The following is an 18,012-nucleotide window of genomic DNA, read 5'->3' as shown; positions in this document are numbered from 1 at the left end:
CTCCCAGAGAGGCTGAAGACAGGCCCCGAGGCAGTGGCGGATAGAGATTGGATCTCAGACTTGAGGGAAGTGCAAGGGTTAACTCTCCGCGTATCCACCCGGCCAGTCCAGCCAGCTAACCCCAGAGCGCTCTAAGTCCGGGCCTGTCTCTGGTGTTCTCTCAATTTCCATTCCCCGCTTACTCCTCCTTCCACCTCTTTCTGCGAGACTTTGGGAGGAGAAGCTAGGGGCCCCTTGGCACCAGCTCTCTCTGGGGTGTCATTTAATACTGCCGGTAATCACCATCTCCTGGTTTATTAGCTCTCTTTCCCTCGTGGCTACTCTTGTCACCCCTGAATATCTCTCTCTCTCTCTCTCTCTCTCCCTCTCTACCACACACACACACACACACACACACAGAGGCTGTGAATGGAAGAGAAAAGGGCTTCTCTTCACTACAGTTCCCGCCCCACCCGACTCCTCTCTCTCCCGAAAACCAATGCTGATTTACCTGGAGGCAGGAAGCAGGAGGTAGGATGCAAGGACCTAGAGGAACTCTTCTGAAACAACGGAGCAATCACGTAACAGCAAGCTCAGAAAAAGAGATTTTCAGAGGGCAAATATAAGGAGGCCGGAGGAAATTAGAAACCATCCCATGTTAAAGATTCCGGTCCCAAACAAAACAGAGTCATCAGAGTCCGAGTGAGGACTAGAACACTTCCAATCACTTATGGGTTTAAGGTGGCAGACAGGAGAGGAGCATGGAGATCCCTTTCCCTACTGCTACAATGAGATTATGCTTTTGAAAATGCTTGATAAATTTCCCAATGCTCTACAAATGGAAGGAGGCCTATCGGTCACCGCATAGCTGATTCGTGGGAGGAAGACCACAGGGCAGGGCGGAGGGGTGGAGGCACTCAGGCCTGGCCATCGGCCCCGCCACAGACTCTTTGGCTTCCTGATTGTAAGGTCACAATGACGCCGCATCCGTGGACACTTCTGATCACCAATATCCAGCGCTTCTGTCAGGCGATGTGTCATGAGGTGGGGATGTGAGAATGTGGTCCTTTCAGGCAATGCCCAGCGAGTGCCCTTGAACCGTGTCTATGTCAGCAGCCCCCGTGGGTGCTGGGATGGCACCCTCACTGTAGGCGAAGCCCGTCTGCCAGTGAAGTGTGGGGATGCCCCCATCTGACACCCCTGTCCTCCCACCCCTGGTCTCAGGAGTGGGAGAGGCGTTGGGTCAGGTCTCAGCTTGGCACCCGGTGCCATCCCTGGAGCAAAGGCAAAGTCCAGAGAGAGCCTTCCACCCGATGGCCAGGGCAGCCATGTGAGAGATAAGGGTCACACTTTGGACTGACTCAGCCAGAGAATCGGCGTGAGGGCCCCAGGGTCCTGTGGCCCCTGTGCCCTTTCCGCTGGCAATCCCACTCCCCTTAGGCAGGGGGAGGAGGGGAGAGCAGGCCACTCACTGCACCTGAAAGCAAGGTGGCACCAGAGATCACCGGGTCATTACCCTCACCGCCTCCTCCCGCGACGCCCAGCCTCGCATTTGTGCCTCATTCCTCTGGTACCTGGAAGGGGTCTGGCCGGGAGGGGAAGGGCGCCGGGGCGGCGCGCGGTTCCCGGCCTTCCGCCCCGGCCAGGTGGCTGGTGAGTTCAGGTGCGAAGGAGGGAGGGGAAGGGGAGCCCTGCGCAGGGAGCTCTCCTCGTCCGGGGAGGGTGGCGGCTGCGTCCCGGGCACGGGACCCTCCGTCCCCAGGGCCCCACGGGCGCCCGCACAGCGCGGCCGGGTCCGGCACCCGCGGTGAGAGGGCGGTGCCAGCCCACGTCCCCGCCCCTCTCCCTCCACCTTCCCTCCCGGCCCGGTCCTGCGCTGCCCCGGGTCCCGCGGGCCGCTCGGTCCCAGATCCAGCCCGGGCAGCGGGGCCGGCATTGCCGGGGGAGCCGTCGGCGACCGGGAGCCCCGCGGGCGGGGGTCGGCAGCGCGGGCGCCGGGACACCTGCGGACACAGGTGAGCGGCCGCGGGGCCGGGCGGACGGGGGCGGGGCGGGCAGGGGGGCTGGGGCCGGTGCGGGCGGCGCGGGGGCTAGAGGGGAAGGCCAGCCGGCGTCCGAGCTCGGAAAGGACCAGGGCGAGGGAGAGGGAGAAGGAGGGGAGGCAGCCCTCGGAGGGAGGATTATTGGGAGGGGCCCGGGGAGAAAATGGACTTTTTCCTCTTTTCGCTCAGAAATCAGAGAAAAGTAAGGGGAGGGCTGAGCAGGGGCCTCAGGCTATCTGAGGGGGGACAAGCAGCTGCTTAGGAGGCCTCTGCTCTCCAGGCCCTGCCCACTCAAAGGGTGGGTTCTCTATCCAGGTTTAAGGGGAAGGGATGGAGCCCCCGACCTGGCTCCCAGCTCCGTGGAGGTGTTCCCAGAGGCTGGGGAAGACCAAACATAGCCTGCTGTCTCTAAGCCCAGCGGCCTGATAGCTGTCCTCCCTCACCTCCCTGTCTGTGGCCAGGAGGGTCCAGGTAAGGGGCGGGCAAGCTTTCAGTAAAAGGCCAGATAGTAAATATTTTAGACTGGACGTCTATAGAGACAGTCTCTGTCACACCTAGCAAGAAAGCAGTGGTAGACAGTTGGAAAGGTGTAAATGTGGCTGTGTTCCAATAAAACTTTATTTATGGACCCTGAGATTTGAATTTTATATACTTTCCATGTGTTGTGGAATATTATTCTTCTTTTGATTTTTTCCAACGATTTAAACACATAAAAAGCATTCTTAGCTTCGGGACTGTACAAAAATAGTGGGCAGGTGGTACAGTCTCCAGCATGCCCCCACCCCATGCCTCCCAGCAGCTTTTCCCTAGGCTATGAGAAGGGTGTGGCTCGGTGCATGGGAAGGAAGGACACCCAGGAAGCCTGGGGACCTGCCTGTGACCCTTGCTCCCAGCTACTCCGAGGACTACAGCATCCTTTGAGGCCTGTGAGGGAGCTTGTACACCAAATGTGCATACATGTAAGGGAGGACGCATAGCTCCAAGGGGTTTTCTCCCCAGCATGCGAGGTCATACCCTACCCCCACCAAATCACAGATAGGTTGCTGTGCTCCCGCAGTAAGTGACAAGCCCTTGGCCCTTCCTCCCCCACTCCATCACCTTTCCCTTCCCCCCTCCGCCTCTTGGTCCCCAACCTGGTGCCACCCACTGATCAAGGCTGGCCCTTCCATTCCTTTATTTTCTCTTTGCAGCCTCAGGGGACCCTTTTCTCCTGGATATTGAAGCTATGACCCTTCAGAGGTGACCCAGGAAAGAAGAGATGCAGACCTTTGCTCCTCCAGATGAGGGTCCCCTCCAAGGACTTGTGGCGTCCCTCATTGAGACTTATGGGGGCCGGCATCAGGCCTCCAACCAGGGCTCTGCTGGCAGTCTCCATTCCCGAGGAGGCCCTGGGCTGGTTAGTCCAGGCTGCCCCAAAAGTGACCTGCATGGGGCAGGAGGGAGGATAGCAAGGCTTTCAAGTCTGTCTTCCAGCTTCATGGGATGCTCTATTCCTGTCCCTCACCCCTGCCTTCTTTCCTGGGTTGCGAGGGACAGGAGGGCCATGTTGGGCCAGGCTCCCAGGACTCCACACCCATCCCAGGCAGATGGGTGAAGCCAGGCCCTCAGAGGAGGTGCTGTTAGACAGGTCTGAGGCCTGGAGCGGTGGGGGGGGGGGGGGGGGAGTGGTTAGGGAGAGAGCGGGGAGTGTGCCACCCACTGGGATGGGCACCTCCCAGACTCCAGCCTCTAGTTGGGAGGAGCCTGTGGGCTCCCTGAGACCTGCTCCCTCTGAGTCAGCACTGGAGGAAGAGCAAAAGTTCAGGGTGTCCCTACTCTTCAAGTGGGGAGGGGTGAGGGGCCTGCCTTGGCTTCCCCACAGCTCCACCCTCCTGGCCTGCCTCAAATGCTGACCAAGGAAAGGGATGTGGAGGCCGTGCAGTCTTTCCCTCAGCCTCCAAGCTTCCCCTTCACCTTGAGGACAGTTCTGCTTCCCGCTCGGGGTATCCCCTGCTTTCCTGGAAGAGGATTTGGCCGTGGGAGACCGGGAGGACAGCTGGGGACTCTCCCAGGCCAAGGGCAGGAAGGGAGACTAGGAAGTATGTGGTGTTTAGTCAGGCCACAGGCAGATCACGGAATGTGACCAGGCCTGCCCAGGAGGAGACTTGTGGCTGTGGTGTCGGTCTCTCATGAGGAAGCACAGCCACTCCCAACTGGAAAGGACACAGGCCGCACGCCCCTGGGGAGGAAGCCGCACACGTGCGTCCCCTCATCCTCACGTGCGAGGGAAGCCGTTCCCACGCAGGGGAAGCTGGGAGGGACCCAGAATGCAGCACGCACTGTGCCTTGTGCATGCAGGCCCGCGGGACAGGGAGCACACGTGTAAGTGGGCGGATCCTGGGGGCTGTCCACGCTAGAGCCCGGGCGTGTAGGTACCTGTGCTCCTGCTCTGGAGGAGGCCCCACTTCAGCCCCAGGGCCCACTAGGGGGGCCAAGTTGGCGTGCCCCTGCCCAGCTCAGCTTGGCCTCCCTGGCAGCCGCTGCTGTGACTCAGAGCAGGAGTGACTCACCCCAAACTCGTTTTCAGGGGAGGGTGAGCAGGCCCCACTTGCAGGGGTAGGGGACACCATCTGGAGTCAAGCCCAGCCCTCACTACCTCTCTAGGACTTCTGGGAGAAGGGAGGCCCCCTAAGAGCTTACCCTGCTCTTCCTCCTCCTCCAGGATCCCAGTCGCCGACGCCTCCATGGCTACGTCCCCTTTGCCAAGGGCTCTGGCCAGGTCCGAGCCGTGTCTCCCCTGAAGTTGCGAGAACCAGAGCCTGAGAAGTGGCATGGAGGCCATTTTGGGGCTGGCCCACCACACTCCCCCAAACTCAAGGTAAGGGGCCCTCCTTCTCCCATCCCCGTGCTCACAGTCCGAGCTGTAGTGTCCTCCACAGATGATCAGAGCAGAGAGCATGGCCAGCCCCTCCAAGAAGTGGGATTCGGTTATGTGGAGAGACCCTCTCAGGGATGCATCTGCAAGCCATGCTGCCGCATAAAAATGTCCAGTTTATAGGCAAATGTCAAAATGTCACCTGAGACCGCAGGTCCCCTGGTCTCCACCCACAGGTCCCTCTGAAGGGTTCTGTCTCAGGAGAGCCCTGGAAAGTATCTTTCTGGTCAGGGAGCCTAGGTCAGACTCCTTTGTCACGTACCTTTCTGCAGGCCAAGGTGTCTCTCCACCCGTGTTCCAGCAACGCCCTTTCCCCTGTCCCCCAGGCTTCCGTGTCCCCACTCACAGACAGTGCTACTTGCCACCTCCCATTCCCAGACATACATGCATGCGCACGCGCGTGCACACACACACACGTGCACACGCACACAGCAATCCCCAGGCCAGGGGTCTGCGTGCCCAGGCCATGGCCAGGACTGATCCCCTTTTCGGCTCCCCCAGGAAGTCACCAAGGCCCACCAGCTGGAGGTGAGGCTGCATACATTCAGCATGTTTGGGATGCCCCGCCTGCCCCCTGAGGACCGGCGGCACTGGGAGATAGGAGAGGGCAGAGACAGCGGCCTGATCATTGAGAAGTCCTGGAAGGAGCTGGTGCCTGGGCACAAGGTGGGCCTGGAACACAGCGTCTGGCCCTGCGGTGTCATAGACACACACATACACCTCACCTCCACCCTGGACGAGGGAAGGGCCTTGGGAAGTGGTGTCACGTGGGGAAAGCATTTGGAGACATCTTGCTCTAGGTTCAACTCCTGGTTCTGCCACTTACTAGTGACACCTTGATAGAGACAGGAAACCTCTCTGGGCCTCAGTTGCTTCATCTGTAAAATGGGGATAACACCACCTACACACTTGGGGATTAAAAGGTCATCGTCTGTGAAGTAGATCTAGTAGCATTTAAACAGGTGGCAGCTGCCATTCTTATCATGATTCCCCAACTGAACCAGGGCTGTCCCCACTGCAGGAGATGAGCCGAGAGCTTTGCCACCAACAGGAAGCGCTTTGGGAGCTGCTGACCACCGAGCTGATCTACGTGCGGAAGCTCAGGATCATGACTGATGTGAGCTTCCCCCAGCTCTGGGCCAGGCCCCCACCTCAGCCATCCACCCATCTCCCTTGCATGGTCCCCCACTCCTCCCAGGCCAGGAAAGAAGGACCATGGAGGGGGGTGGGGGGAAAGTGGGGACAGATAACCAAGAGATCCTCCCATTGGAGACCTGCTGGGGATCTTGGGAGGCAGGTTAGCAGTGGCAAAGCCGAGGGGACACGTTGAAGGGCTAGGTTGGGGTCCCCAGAGGAGGAGGTCAGGTGCTGACACCCTTGGCCTTCCCTGCTTCCAGCTCCTGGCCGCCGGCCTGCTGAACTTGCAGCGAGTGGGACTGCTGACCGAGGTGAGTGGGTGCTCAGGAGGAGCTGGCACATCCCAAGCTCTGAGGCCGTGGAGTGGAGGTGGGCTCCCAGAGAGCCTCCCAGGCTGCTCTGTCTGAATTCCCTTGACCCCATTTTCCAGGACACCCCCTGCCCTCCTACTCCCCTTCCTGCTCTAGACCCCAAGCAGGCTGGCCTCTCCTCTTTTCCAGACTCAGCAGAGCTCAGCCCAAGTGCCAGAGGAATAGAAGGGAGAGCCCCAGCCCCTTAGATCTCTCAGCTCCTCTGCAAGTTTCATCCTGACCCCACCCTCTGCCAGCCAAGCCTGTGGGTCCTTGCCTGTCCACAGCCAGGGCTAACTGATGGTGACCTGCCCAGGCTTATGGCTAAGTTCTGCTCCATCCTCCAGGTATCAGCTGAGACCCTGTTTGGAAATGTCCCCAGCCTGATTCGAGCCCACAAGAGTTTTTGGGAGGAGGTGCTGGGACCCACCCTGGGGGCGACTCGAGCCTCAGGCCAGCCTCTGGACCCTGTCAGCCTGCAAAATGGCTTCTTGACGGTGAGACATGGCAAAGGGCCACATCTGGCTGGGGCGGACCTGGTAAGGCCGAGAGAGGTCCTGTCTGCAGGGTGTGCCTCTGCCCCTTGAACTCTTCTGTGACTTGAGGGGGTCTGAGAGCACAGCCCCCACCCCAGAATATCACCTCACCTCCTGCCCTTCATTCCACAGGTATGATCTCTGTCCCAAAAGTTCTTTGGTCTTTTGGTGACTCTTTTGAAATGAAACACAGCTATCTCAGGGAAGGGTTATACCTAATCTCTTAACTATAAAATCTTACTTCTTGGCCAGAGATGCATTGCCAAACAGCTGGGAAAAGAATGGGGCCTAAGCAAGGCATCCCCCAGGTGACTGGGGGAAGGGGCATAAAAGGCTCCAGAGCATCCCGAGCGTGGAGAAATGTGATAAGAGAAAGCAAGAGGCCTGGGGTCAGACTTTCTTCCACAATTTTACCCAACCAGGAAGACGTGGGCCTTGCAGAGCTGGAATGGGGTACAGAGGTGGGGGGCTCATCTCCTGGGAGCCATAGGCAGGCCCCTTCCCCAGGAACAGGGCTTCTGGGCAAGCCTCAGGTCACTAGCCACCACCTGTGTGAAATGGGACCTGCAGTGTCCTGAAAACATTCCAGCTGAATTATTGATGATGGGAGAGTACGTCCCCAGAGCGGCAGGGCACAGCAGGGGCTGTGCATGGGGACTCAGAGAGTGGCAGTGGGTCTGCCTCCTGGGACCTCAGTTTCTCCCTGGAATCCAGAGAGAGGGACTGGCAGTCACAGGTTGGGGAGAGCGTCATGGGGAGTAGGGATTGGCAGGAGCTGGACTAAGGGTCAGTGAGAGGCTCTCTCCCCACTGCCCCCCATGCTCTGCAGCTGGAGGCCAGATTTCATGACCTTCTTACCCCTGCCTGCCCATGTCTGTCCCTCAGTTCAGCCAGCGGTTCCAGCCCTATGTCCAGTACTGCCTGCAAGTGAAGCAGACCATGGCTTCCGCCCGGGAGCAGCAAGACAATAATCCTCTCTTCCATGCCTTTGTGCAGGTGGGAGAGGGGGTGCCTGGGAAGGGGGCTGGGGCAGGCCCTAGACAACCAGGTCACCCCTGATCGCCAGCTGGGTCCAAGGCCGAGTCCGTCACCGGAATGGGGCAGCAGGGGGCTGGCAGACTCCTGACCCCCTGCCCCCCTCTGCTGGCAGTGGTGTGAGAAGCACAAGCTCTCGGGGAGGCAGACGCTGGGTGACCTGCTCATCAAACCCCACCAGCGCATCACCAAGTACCCACTGCTGCTCCAGGCCGTGCTTAAGAAGAGTCCTGAGGCATGCACCCAAGAGGCCCTGAACGCCATGGTAGGTGGCCTGGCAGGGCCACGCCCTTGGGAGCCGGGGACTGATTTCCAGAAATTCTTAAGGGTCTCTTTCCTCATATGTATGTGGCAGCGTGGCACCGGCTGGCCGCCCACGTTGTCATGGACTCGGGGAGACGTACAGGGTAAGGAGCTGAGCTGTTCCTCCTTCCACACCCCGCCTGTCACCTAGATTGCCGCTGTGGAGTCATTCCTGCGACACATCAATCAACAGGTCCGCCAGGGCGAAGAGCAGGAGAGCCTGGTGGCTGCAGCCCAACGCATCGGGCCCTACGAAGTGCTGGAGCCGTCCAGTGAGGAGGTGGAGAAGGTGAGGGAGGGCAGAGGGAAGGAGGCTCCGAACAAGCAAGGTCCCCAGGGGAACAATGAAGCAGCGGCCTGGAGGGTAAGGGGCAGAGCGGCCACAGAGGGGCCGTGCGCATCACTCCTTCCCCATGAGGAGGGCCTAAGGGGTGGTGTTCCAGAGACTGAGAAGGAGGTACTGGATGCTCCCTCTCCCTCCAAGAGGGCAAGGATGAGGCAGGAAGGTGCCGGCGACAGAACAGAGAACCACCGTGGCTGGGAGGGGGAGGCAGCCCTGCCCGGCCCCATGATCCTCCCCACCCCGTGTCCCTCAGAACCTGCGTCCGTTCTGCACCCTGGACCTGATGTCCCCCATGCTGGGGGTTGCTTCTGAGCACACCAGGCAGCTGCTGCTGGAGGGACCCGTGCGAGTGAAGGAGGGGCGAGAAGGAAAGGTGAGGGGCTGTGGGGAAGCTCAGAGAAAACGGGAGGTAGATTGAAGAGAAGAGAGGGATGCCAGGAGACAGAATACAAGTCAGAAAAGCTGGAAATGGGCAAAGAGGTGTGTTTATGTGTGTGTGTGTCTCTCTGTCTGTCTGTGTCTGTGTGCGTTGGGAGGAGGACATGGCGTGGTAAGCTCTGGTTGTTTGTACGCCCCTGAGTCAGCCATGGTCCCTGCCTGTGAAGCGAGAGACGGGCCCGAAGTGACACCCCTTCCAGCCCTAGCACCCACAGTTGTGCGCATGTGCACACGTGCACACACACCACACAGGACCCTGATCCGTGTCCCGCCCTCCCCTGCTCCAGCTGACCCTTGTCTCGTTCTCCTACACATGCCCTCCCAGCTGGACGTGTACCTCTTCCTCTTCTCTGACGTGCTCCTGGTGACCAAGCCCCAACGCAAGGCAGACAAAGCCAAGGTCATCCGCCCCCCACTCATGCTGGAGAAGCTTGTGTGCCAACCACTACGAGACCCTAGTACGTCTCTCCTGTGGGGGCCTTTCCCTTCTCCTTTCCTCTTGGCGAGGGGAAGGAGCAGCCAGGATGGGCATCAAATAAGGTCTAGCCCTTGAACGGACCTTCTTCTCCATGCAGACAGCTTCCTGGTGATCCATCTCACTGAATTCCACTGTGTCTCCAGTGCCCTCATCGTGCACTGTCCCAGTGCTGCAGACCGTGCCCAGTGGTTAGAGAAGACTCAGCAGGCCCAGGTGTGTGGAAGCCAGAAGTGGGGAGGGCTGGGGGGCTCCTCAGAGGTCAGAGATGGGAGCACAAGAGGGAAGGAGGGAGAGAAAGAGGCTGGGATGGATGCAGATTGAGTCTGGTTCAGCCCCTCAGGAGGGAGACACAGCCTTGACCATCCATAAGAGCATGAAAGAAAGCCTTTGGCCAGCGACTGTGCCAGTCACTGGGAGAGCCCAAGACAGCATCCCCTAAAGGTTTTTACACCCTGAAACAATGGTCCTCTGGACTTTGTCTTCCATTCAACATCAGTGGAGCACTTGCTAGGTGGAGGCACTGGCTGGGTGCTAGGGACTCAGAAAAGAATAAAGCACCATCCCTCCCCTCAGGGAACATGCACTGCAGCCTAGCTAGACATGTTAGTATACAAATAATAGAAACTGTACACAGACTGGAACTATGGCCGAGAAGGGAGATTTTCATTCTGTCTGGTGGGTTGGTTGGGAAAGAGACAATGCAGAGGGATGGATGCTGAGACCCCTTCACAGGCGGCTATTGTCTGAGCACCATTTGTGGGGATATCTAGGAGTTCGTTAGGGGAACAAGGATGGGAAAGAAGGGTATTCCAAACGGAGAAGCAGAATGTGCAAATGTGGGAAACATGAAACATCATGTGTGTTGAGAGAACCACTGGCCTAGTAGTTCATATTACCAGGATATAAAGTCCAAGGTCAGGTATAGTGGCAGAGAGGCTGGGAGGTAGGTACTACCAGATCATGCCTACTACTGGATGCTATGCTAAGGAACTTGAACTTTGTCCTATAGATGACGAGGAACAAGTGAAGGTATTTAACAGGGCAGATTTATGTGATAAAAGCTAGAAGAATTCAAGAGATCCAAATAGAGCTGTATTAGTTACCAGAAACTTAATGGCTTAAAGCAACAGAAACGTATTCTCTCACATTTCTGGAAGCCAGAAGTTGAAAATCAAAGTGTCAGCAAGCCCACATTTCCTCTCCAAGACTCTAGGGGAGAATCCTTCCTTGTGTCTTCTGGCTTCTGGTGGCTTCAGGGGTTCCTCAGCTTGTGACTGTCTCACTCCAGTCTCTGTCTCTGTCTTCATGTGGCCTTCTTCTCTGTATGTCTCTGTGTCCAAATCTCCCACCCGGGTCTCTTATGCAGACACCAGTCATTAGATTTAGAGCCCACCCTAAATCCAGGATGGTCTCATCTTGAGATCCTTAACTGAAGATCTTTGCACATCTGAAAAGACCCTTTTTCCAAACAAGGTCACAATCACAGGTTCTGGGGGTGAGGACCTAGACATATCTTTCTGGGGCCACTATTCAACCCACCATAGAAGCAGAAGGACCAAAGAGTAAAGATTTAAATTGGCCTTTTAAGGCTAGGGAAGACCATGAGCAGAAAAATCAAGGGAGCAGTTGGGTTGGATTATCTGGGGGACAGGGACTGTGTCTGTCTAAGTCAGGAGCAAAGGGTTTATGTGAGCAAGTGATGAGAGGCCAGGTTCTACAGGACCCCCAAAAGCTACAGAAGAGGGTGGACAGGACGAGGTTGAATTGAATGGGTTGACAAGAGAGAGCCACCATGGATTCTTGAGCAAGGGAATGCCATGGTGAAATCAGTGTGTTCGTCTTGAATTGACAGCTGGCAGGGTGATAGGTGGGCTGGAGGGGGCAGAGACTGGTGGCAGGAGATTTACTGTACTAGTTCGGGTGTGAAAAACAGAGGTTTAGTGCCATGTTCTTAGGGACATGTTGCAAAACAGGGGGAAAAAAATGTGTGGGGGTGGAGGTAAAGAAAGGAACTAAAGAAGAAGAAAGAGACAGGTGAGCCTTTGGGAGACTGTGGTGAAGAGCCCATACTGAACGTAAGAACTGGTTCGGACACCCATTCTACCTCTTCCTAGCTGGGTGACGTTGGGTGAGTTATGTGCCCCCCCCACACACACACAAATAATAACAGTCCTTGCCTCATGGGGAAGAGTCAAGGAAGTCATTCTAATTAAACAGGCAGCCTACTGCCCAGCTCTAGGTAAATGCTCCCAATGCAGGTTACAGGTTAGGAAGATTTGAAAGATCGCTTTGGCAATGGAACCCCTGAGTAAAACGAAATCTTACAAAGAGAAAAAGCTGTTGGGTTAGATGTTGCTTCCTGGGAGGGGTGGGTCTAGGGTACTATTCAGTTTTAAGCGAAAGCACTTTGAAAATGATGTAGTGGGGGATAGCCAAGTGGAGATATCTTAGGGGCTTTGAGAAGGATAGAAATATAGCCCTGGGGTTCAGGTGGGGACAAAGGATGAACTATGAAAGTTGCTAAGAGAATAGATCTTAAAAGTTCTTACCACAAGAGAAAAAAAATTTTTTTTTTTAATTTTTTTTTAAAGATTTTATTTATTTATTTGAGACAGAGAGAATGAGAGACAGAGAGCATGAGAGGGAGGAGGGTCAGAGGGAGAAGCAGACTCCCTGCCGAGCAGGGAGCCCGATGCGGGACTCGATCCCAGGACTCCGGGATCATGACCTGAGCCGAAGGCAGTCGCTTAACCAATTGAGCCACCCAGGCGCCCCCCCAAAAATTTTTTTTTGTAAAGTGTATGGTGATAGATGTTAACTAGACTTACCGAGGTGATTATTTTGTAACATATACCAATAGTGGATCATTACTCTGTACACCTGAAACTAATATAATGTTATATGTCAATTAAACCTCAATTACCAAAAGGGCATTTTGAACAAGGAAAGACTATTTCTAAAGAATGTAACTTCATTATTTTTACAGTTTAAATCAAATTGGTGGTTCTCATAGGGCTTGCTTTAATGAATAGATAATAATGATTTGTCATTAGCACATTAGGTCATTAGGGCTTCTGGAACTTGTGAAAATAGTTTGTCCTTTAAACAATTTTAAGCATTCTTCCTGCAATCTTTCCTATAATACCATATCATGATGTGGAGAGCTTATTTAAGAAAAGGAAAGTCAGAGCTTAGTCTCTGTTTAAATAGTGTATTTAAAACTATGAATTAGGAGAGTAAAAAATAAATATGAGGATTTTGCCATTTAAAAAAAAAAGAATAAATGAAAGACAGAACCTCAAGATCTTGTGTCTTTCAGCTCTACTGGACTGCCACTTCCTTGAATACCTAAACAAGCCACAGGGCTCCCCAGGGCAGCAGGCGGGGGACCCTTACTGGAGCCCCTTTCCTTCACCACCCCACTGTCAGAACTTTTTCTTCTTCCTTTGGTTCCCAGTCCCAAGATGACACCCCCCTCCCACCTCCCTTTAGGACCCCCAGGGGACCACTACAAACTGTTAGGATTTTATTCCAACTAATTCACCTTCAGAAGTCTCACTCCTGGTTAACGGGAAGGGAAGTCACTTCTGATACATAACCAAGCAGTGCACCAGCTCCCTGGCCTCGCTTAGCAAAACAAAGAACAAAGAAACTGAAATTAGTTTGTCCTGCTATTGTCTCACACCGAATTCTTAAAGAAAACTGCTCTCTGTTGCCACCAGTCTTTGTAAACTGATGGGAGCAATAGAATATCTGTTGGTCCCCTTGATAGAGCAACCACCCGGGGATGAGACTGTTGCTTTCTCCCCCTCACAGAAATGTAGGTGTAGATTTATTCCCCATAGGTCTAGCCTGGGTAGCTTAAACTTTCAGGGGAAAAAAATGAGCTTCTCCAAGGAAGACAGACTGAACCTGGGAAATGCCCATGCTTAGGGACTGGGAAGAGGAAAAAGGAACCAGTGATGGGAACAAAAAAAGCTGTCAGAGTCAGAAGTCCAAAAATGACCGGAGGGAAGACTGAAGCAGGCAGCTGAGGGAATAGCCAGAGCCCAGCTCTCACCTGTTATCTGTGTTCTTACAGGAGTTATGTCATCTCTCCAACCCCAGTCACCTTCTGGGGAATTGCAGTGATAGTGGGCACTACCATGCAGGAGAGATGGGACAATTATTGTTGCTGCTTGGCACAAGGCCCAGGACTTAATGGGCGCTCCATAAATGTTTGTTATTGTCACCATTAAAAGACAGTGGTGGTCAGTGGCGCCAGGGCAGGGCTATGTATAGCTGACTGGGGAAAGGCCTCACAGCTGCTGTTCAGAGTCCGTGGGCACCTTGAGAGATCCGTGTTAGTCCACTTGGGGAACTTTGGGAGGAGCAGATGAATCGAGGAGCAACCCCAGAGGCAGCAGCGGGAAGAAGAGGCGTTTCCTGTCAAGGCTGTGTTCTCCACCAGAGCAAAGGACAAGAATCCTGCTGGGGGAGCCCTCCCTTCCTCTTCTTGGCTTTGTGGAGGGGTCACATTTTGGCTCAGGCACCAATTTCCTCTTCCCTTCCCAACTTGTCTCTCCTCTTACCCAAGCTGAGAAGATCCTCCCAGTGTTGCTGGAGAGGCTTTGGGGTGTCTGGGAGGACCTCAAATAGCCCCATTCCCTGGTGCCTGGAGTCCCCTCCCTCCCTGCCTTTTCCTACGGTTGGGCCAGGGGCACGTTTAGTGGACATACTTGTACTACCCCAACCCCTTCCTTCCAGTTCTTTCCTTCCACACACCTTTCCTATCCTGGACTTCCCAAACACTCAATTGAACTTGGGTCATGTGGGGCCAAGGGCATGGCACCTCAGCCCGACAAGCAGGCTGCTCCAGCTCCACCCTGGCCCCAAGAATGACTCCGCCCACCGTCCTTATTTCTTGTTCTGTCCCACATTGGAGAGGAGGGAGGAGGTCATAGGACCTGGCCCTGGTGTGCCAGTTTCCTACCCCCAGGCACCATCATCCCTTGCTCTGGCCAACTAACTAGTCTTATGCGACTGCTAAGAATCTTTGCACTGCTTTGTCCCTCATGAGACTGAGGGACTGGAGACCCAGAGAAAGGAAACTTGCAGTATAAACCTGATGCCATTTTCCTATCCCTGTTCATTCATTTTTCCAACATGTCTCTTATCCTGACCCAGCTACTGGCTGTGTTTCTGGAGAGGCTTTGGGAAGGTCCAAGTGTCCAGGAGTTGCTGGTTCATATACCTCAAGCTGGGGAGATAGTCAAAATATTTAACCATCAGTACGGCATGGTCATCATCCAATCAGAGAGGAGCATCTTGGGGGTGGGGGGTGTCCTAGAGGTCCCCTGCTGTGCCATGTTATCCCTCTAGCTGCTGGATCTTGAGGGATGGGGTAGCCCTAGGGAAGGGAGGCAGGAGGCTCAGATAGCAGCCCTTTGCTTACCAGTTATGCAAGCACTCCAATATTTTAACAATGATATGGCCATACTAGCGAGTACTGATATCAGAGCTGCCCACAGCTGCCACCAGCACCTCCCTTTTGCCCAGCCTCTGCCTTCAACCTCTCTGCAGGTTCTGCTGCCTTCCCTCCCCCTCGCCAAGCAAATGTTGTCCTTTAGCAACTCTTTACCCTTTAAGGCTGCCCTTCAAAAACAGGGCAGTTGCTGAACCAGGACTCAAAGAGAAGGCCCAGTCCCAGTTCTGCTTCTCTTCCCATGGGACCTTGAGCAAAAGCCTTTGTCTCTCTAGGTCTTGTTTCCTCATCTGTAAAATGGGCTAATATCCATGCTGTCCACCCTGCAGGGTGATGGTATGTATCATATGACCACATGCATGTGGAGGTGCCCTATAAGCCACTTCTCAGATGTCACTACTTGATTATCAGGGTACCTCTGTGAAAATGTTGAGGGAAGAAGACAGAAAATATAGTGTACCCTCTCTCTATTCCTCTTGCAATGGTCTTGCTTTCACCTCTGAAGGACAGCAGAGGAGAAAGCCTGACCCTGTCCACCCTGGTGGCAGGAGCAACTTGAGGCCCAGCACCCTTCAGAACATTTACATTGCCATCACCATCTATCAGGGAGGGCTTCCTGAAGGAGGGGACAGACTGGATAGAGGGCTTGCAAAGGGGGCTTGAGAAGCAGGAAGACCTGTGCAAGCAGGAAAAGGCGCCTTCTGTTCACCCCACCCACCCCCAGGGCCAGCTCGAGAGTTCAGATCCTGGCTCCATCCCATCGTCCTTTGCTTCATGACCTTGGCAGTTACGTAGCCTGAGTCTTTCTGTAGCAAAGTAGGAATAACAAATAATATCTGCCTCATAGACTTCATAATATATTCAGAATCTGTGAGGATTAAATGAAATAATGTCTGTAGAGCACTTAGCACCAGTCTGGCATACAGTAAGTCTCAATAAGTGAGAGCTCTTAATGAAAGTATGCCCATCCCAGGTCACCCTGCAAAAGCTGAAGGCAGAGGAGTATGTCCAACAGAAGAGGGAGCTCCTGGCTCTCTATCGGGACCAGGACCAGGAGTCCCCAGGCACCAGGCCCTCCTCGCCTTCCCCAGAGGGCTCTCAGAGCAGCGCAGAAAGGAGGTAAGACCCACAGGGACCACAAGTCTCTCAAAGTAGGGGAGCTGCGGGAAGGGAGAGAGAGAAGAGGAACCCACAAGGCAGAGAAATGTCAACACAGTTTTGGGGGGCATTGGGAATAGATCGAGGTTGGAGTAGAACAGGTTTGGCACCAGCCCTGCAAACGGCCACATGGGACAGCCTAGGGGGTTAGCCAGCCTCCGGTTGCCCGGATGAAGGAAACAGACGCAAGCAACGAAAGCTCCCTGAGAGGAGCAGGCTCCCCAGGCCCAGGGATGGATGGAGAGGGAAAACCAGTATGGATTTGCAGAATGTTCCAGCTGCAGGGATCCATTGAGTCCAAATCCCCGGAGAGGGCAAAAGGTTCATTCACAGTAACACAGCTGTTCAGCAGCATGGTTAAGGAGAAAACAGATCCATCACTGGGGGATAACCTCAGGGGAGCTCAGGAACCCTTCAGCAAATACCTGAGCACCTGCTTGATACAAGGTCCTGGCCCAAGTGCTGTGGCTAAAATGCCTTAGAGGAGCTTACTACAGTCTAGCCAGCAAGATGAGAAAATAATCATATGGTGTAAAGGCGATACCGAAGTAAGTTTGGAGGAGGGGCCATTTCTGGATGGGATGAGACTTCCTGGACTCGAACTTGACCCTTCAGCACGGGACTGACCATTTACTATTACTATTACTTGTAGGACTCCTGAGTTCTCGACCATCATCCCACACCTGGTGGTGACAGAAGACACAGATGAAGACTCTCCGTTGGTACCAGATGATACCTCAGACTCTGGCTACAACACCCTGATCCCAGGCTCCCCCAAGGGGCCCCACTATGTGAGCCATCTGCGCCCACAGGCCCTTCGGCGTGACCCTCGCCTCACCTTCTCCACCCTGGACCTCCGAGATGTTCCTCTGCGCCCTCAGCCTCCTAACCCCCAAGCTCCCCAACGCCGAAGCACCCCTGAACTGCCAAGGGAAGTTATCCAAAGAGGAAGCAGCCTTCCCAGGGGAGATCAACCAACCTGGTCTGAGGAAGAAGATGGAACCTCAGTGGGAGGGAATGTGGTAGTGGAAACCTTGCATCGGGCCCGACTTCGGGGACAGTTCCCCCCATCCCCAACCCACACAGATTCTGCTGGGGAAAGCCCCTGGGAGTCCTCAGGGGATGAGGAAGAGGGGTCCCTCTTCCTGGGACCTGGCTGCACCCTCTCCCCCCACCCCCTCCGGGCTGAGGATATGCTCAGAGAGATCCGGGAAGAACTAGCCAGCCAAAGGATCGAGGGCATCCCTGAGCCTGGGAACGGCAAGCCTCGGAAGCTGACCCGGGGCCAACTGCAGAGGATGCGTGGGCCCTACACCATACAGCTGGACACCCCCCTGTCCACATCGTAAGTGCTGAAGGGAAGGTGGCCTGGGAGGGAGCAAAGAAGGCCCATATGGAGTGGGAGGGGGTGCCAGAGTAGGATGTTGGTGGGGTGGAGTCAGTATAGAAGGAGGGCACTACCAGAGCAGGGGCAGTGGCAAGGAAGGGCACTTAGCCTCGCTCTCCACCCCACATCTGACTTGACCTAACACCCACCTCCTTTCTTTTCAGAGAAGTGTGAGGGACACTCAGGACCTTTGGCATTTCTCCTAGAGGAAATCTCTCCCCGAGAGTGCTGGTCACCACCCCATCCCTGGACTCTACCTCAAAGACCACACTTTCCACTAAGAAGCCACTCCGCCTCTCCTGCTCAGAGGGCTTTGGGATCAAGTACTATACATTTTTGTACCATAGACATACCAGAGCCCCACATAAAGTCGTGCATAAAAATGACTGCCTGGCTAGATGAGGGTGGGAAGAAAGAGAACCTGATGGGGAGGGGCGTGCTCACAGGC

At 55.0% G+C, this 18,012-nt stretch overlaps 1 protein-coding gene across 1 annotated transcript; it reads left to right on the top strand.

The window, feature by feature from the left end:
* The first annotated feature begins 1,846 nt into the window (after window positions 1-1,846).
* PLEKHG6 (pleckstrin homology and RhoGEF domain containing G6) lies at window positions 1,847-17,945 on the top strand. Its single transcript, XM_064591660.1, has 17 exons — window positions 1,847-1,994; window positions 2,337-2,492; window positions 3,212-3,417; window positions 4,723-4,878; window positions 5,437-5,601; window positions 5,957-6,052; window positions 6,333-6,383; window positions 6,770-6,919; window positions 7,844-7,954; window positions 8,109-8,258; window positions 8,448-8,585; window positions 8,893-9,012; window positions 9,403-9,535; window positions 9,653-9,768; window positions 15,993-16,138; window positions 16,830-17,522; window positions 17,729-17,945. The coding sequence occupies exons 3-17, from the start codon at window positions 3,280-3,282 to the stop codon at window positions 17,736-17,738; spliced, it is 2,373 nt and encodes a 790-aa protein (XP_064447730.1). The 5' UTR covers window positions 1,847-1,994; window positions 2,337-2,492; window positions 3,212-3,279; the 3' UTR covers window positions 17,739-17,945.
* The last annotated feature ends 67 nt before the right edge of the window (window positions 17,946-18,012 follow it).

The sequence above is a fragment of the Mirounga angustirostris genome, unplaced genomic scaffold (assembly GCF_029215605.1).
Source record: "Mirounga angustirostris isolate CCGP_5_RB_7025 unplaced genomic scaffold, mMirAng1.0.hap1 SCAF_5, whole genome shotgun sequence".
NCBI classification, from domain to species: domain Eukaryota; kingdom Metazoa; phylum Chordata; class Mammalia; order Carnivora; family Phocidae; genus Mirounga; species Mirounga angustirostris.
Note: the sequence above shows the minus strand (reverse complement) of the source record. Positions and strands in the feature narration are given on the sequence as shown.

What these genes read in the sequence shown, in the direction of transcription:
- PLEKHG6 (XM_064591660.1), top strand. Translation starts at nt 3,280, where the DNA reads ATGCAGACCTTTGCTCCTCCAGATGAGGGTCCCCTCCAAGGACTTGTG. An exon ending in GAGTGGGACTGCTGACCGAG is followed by an intron (nt 6,384 to 6,769) that starts GTGAGTGGGTGC and finishes TCCATCCTCCAG; the next exon opens with GTATCAGCTGAGACCCTGTT. An exon ending in TGCAAAATGGCTTCTTGACG is followed by an intron (nt 6,920 to 7,843) that starts GTGAGACATGGC and finishes TCTGTCCCTCAG; the next exon opens with TTCAGCCAGCGGTTCCAGCC.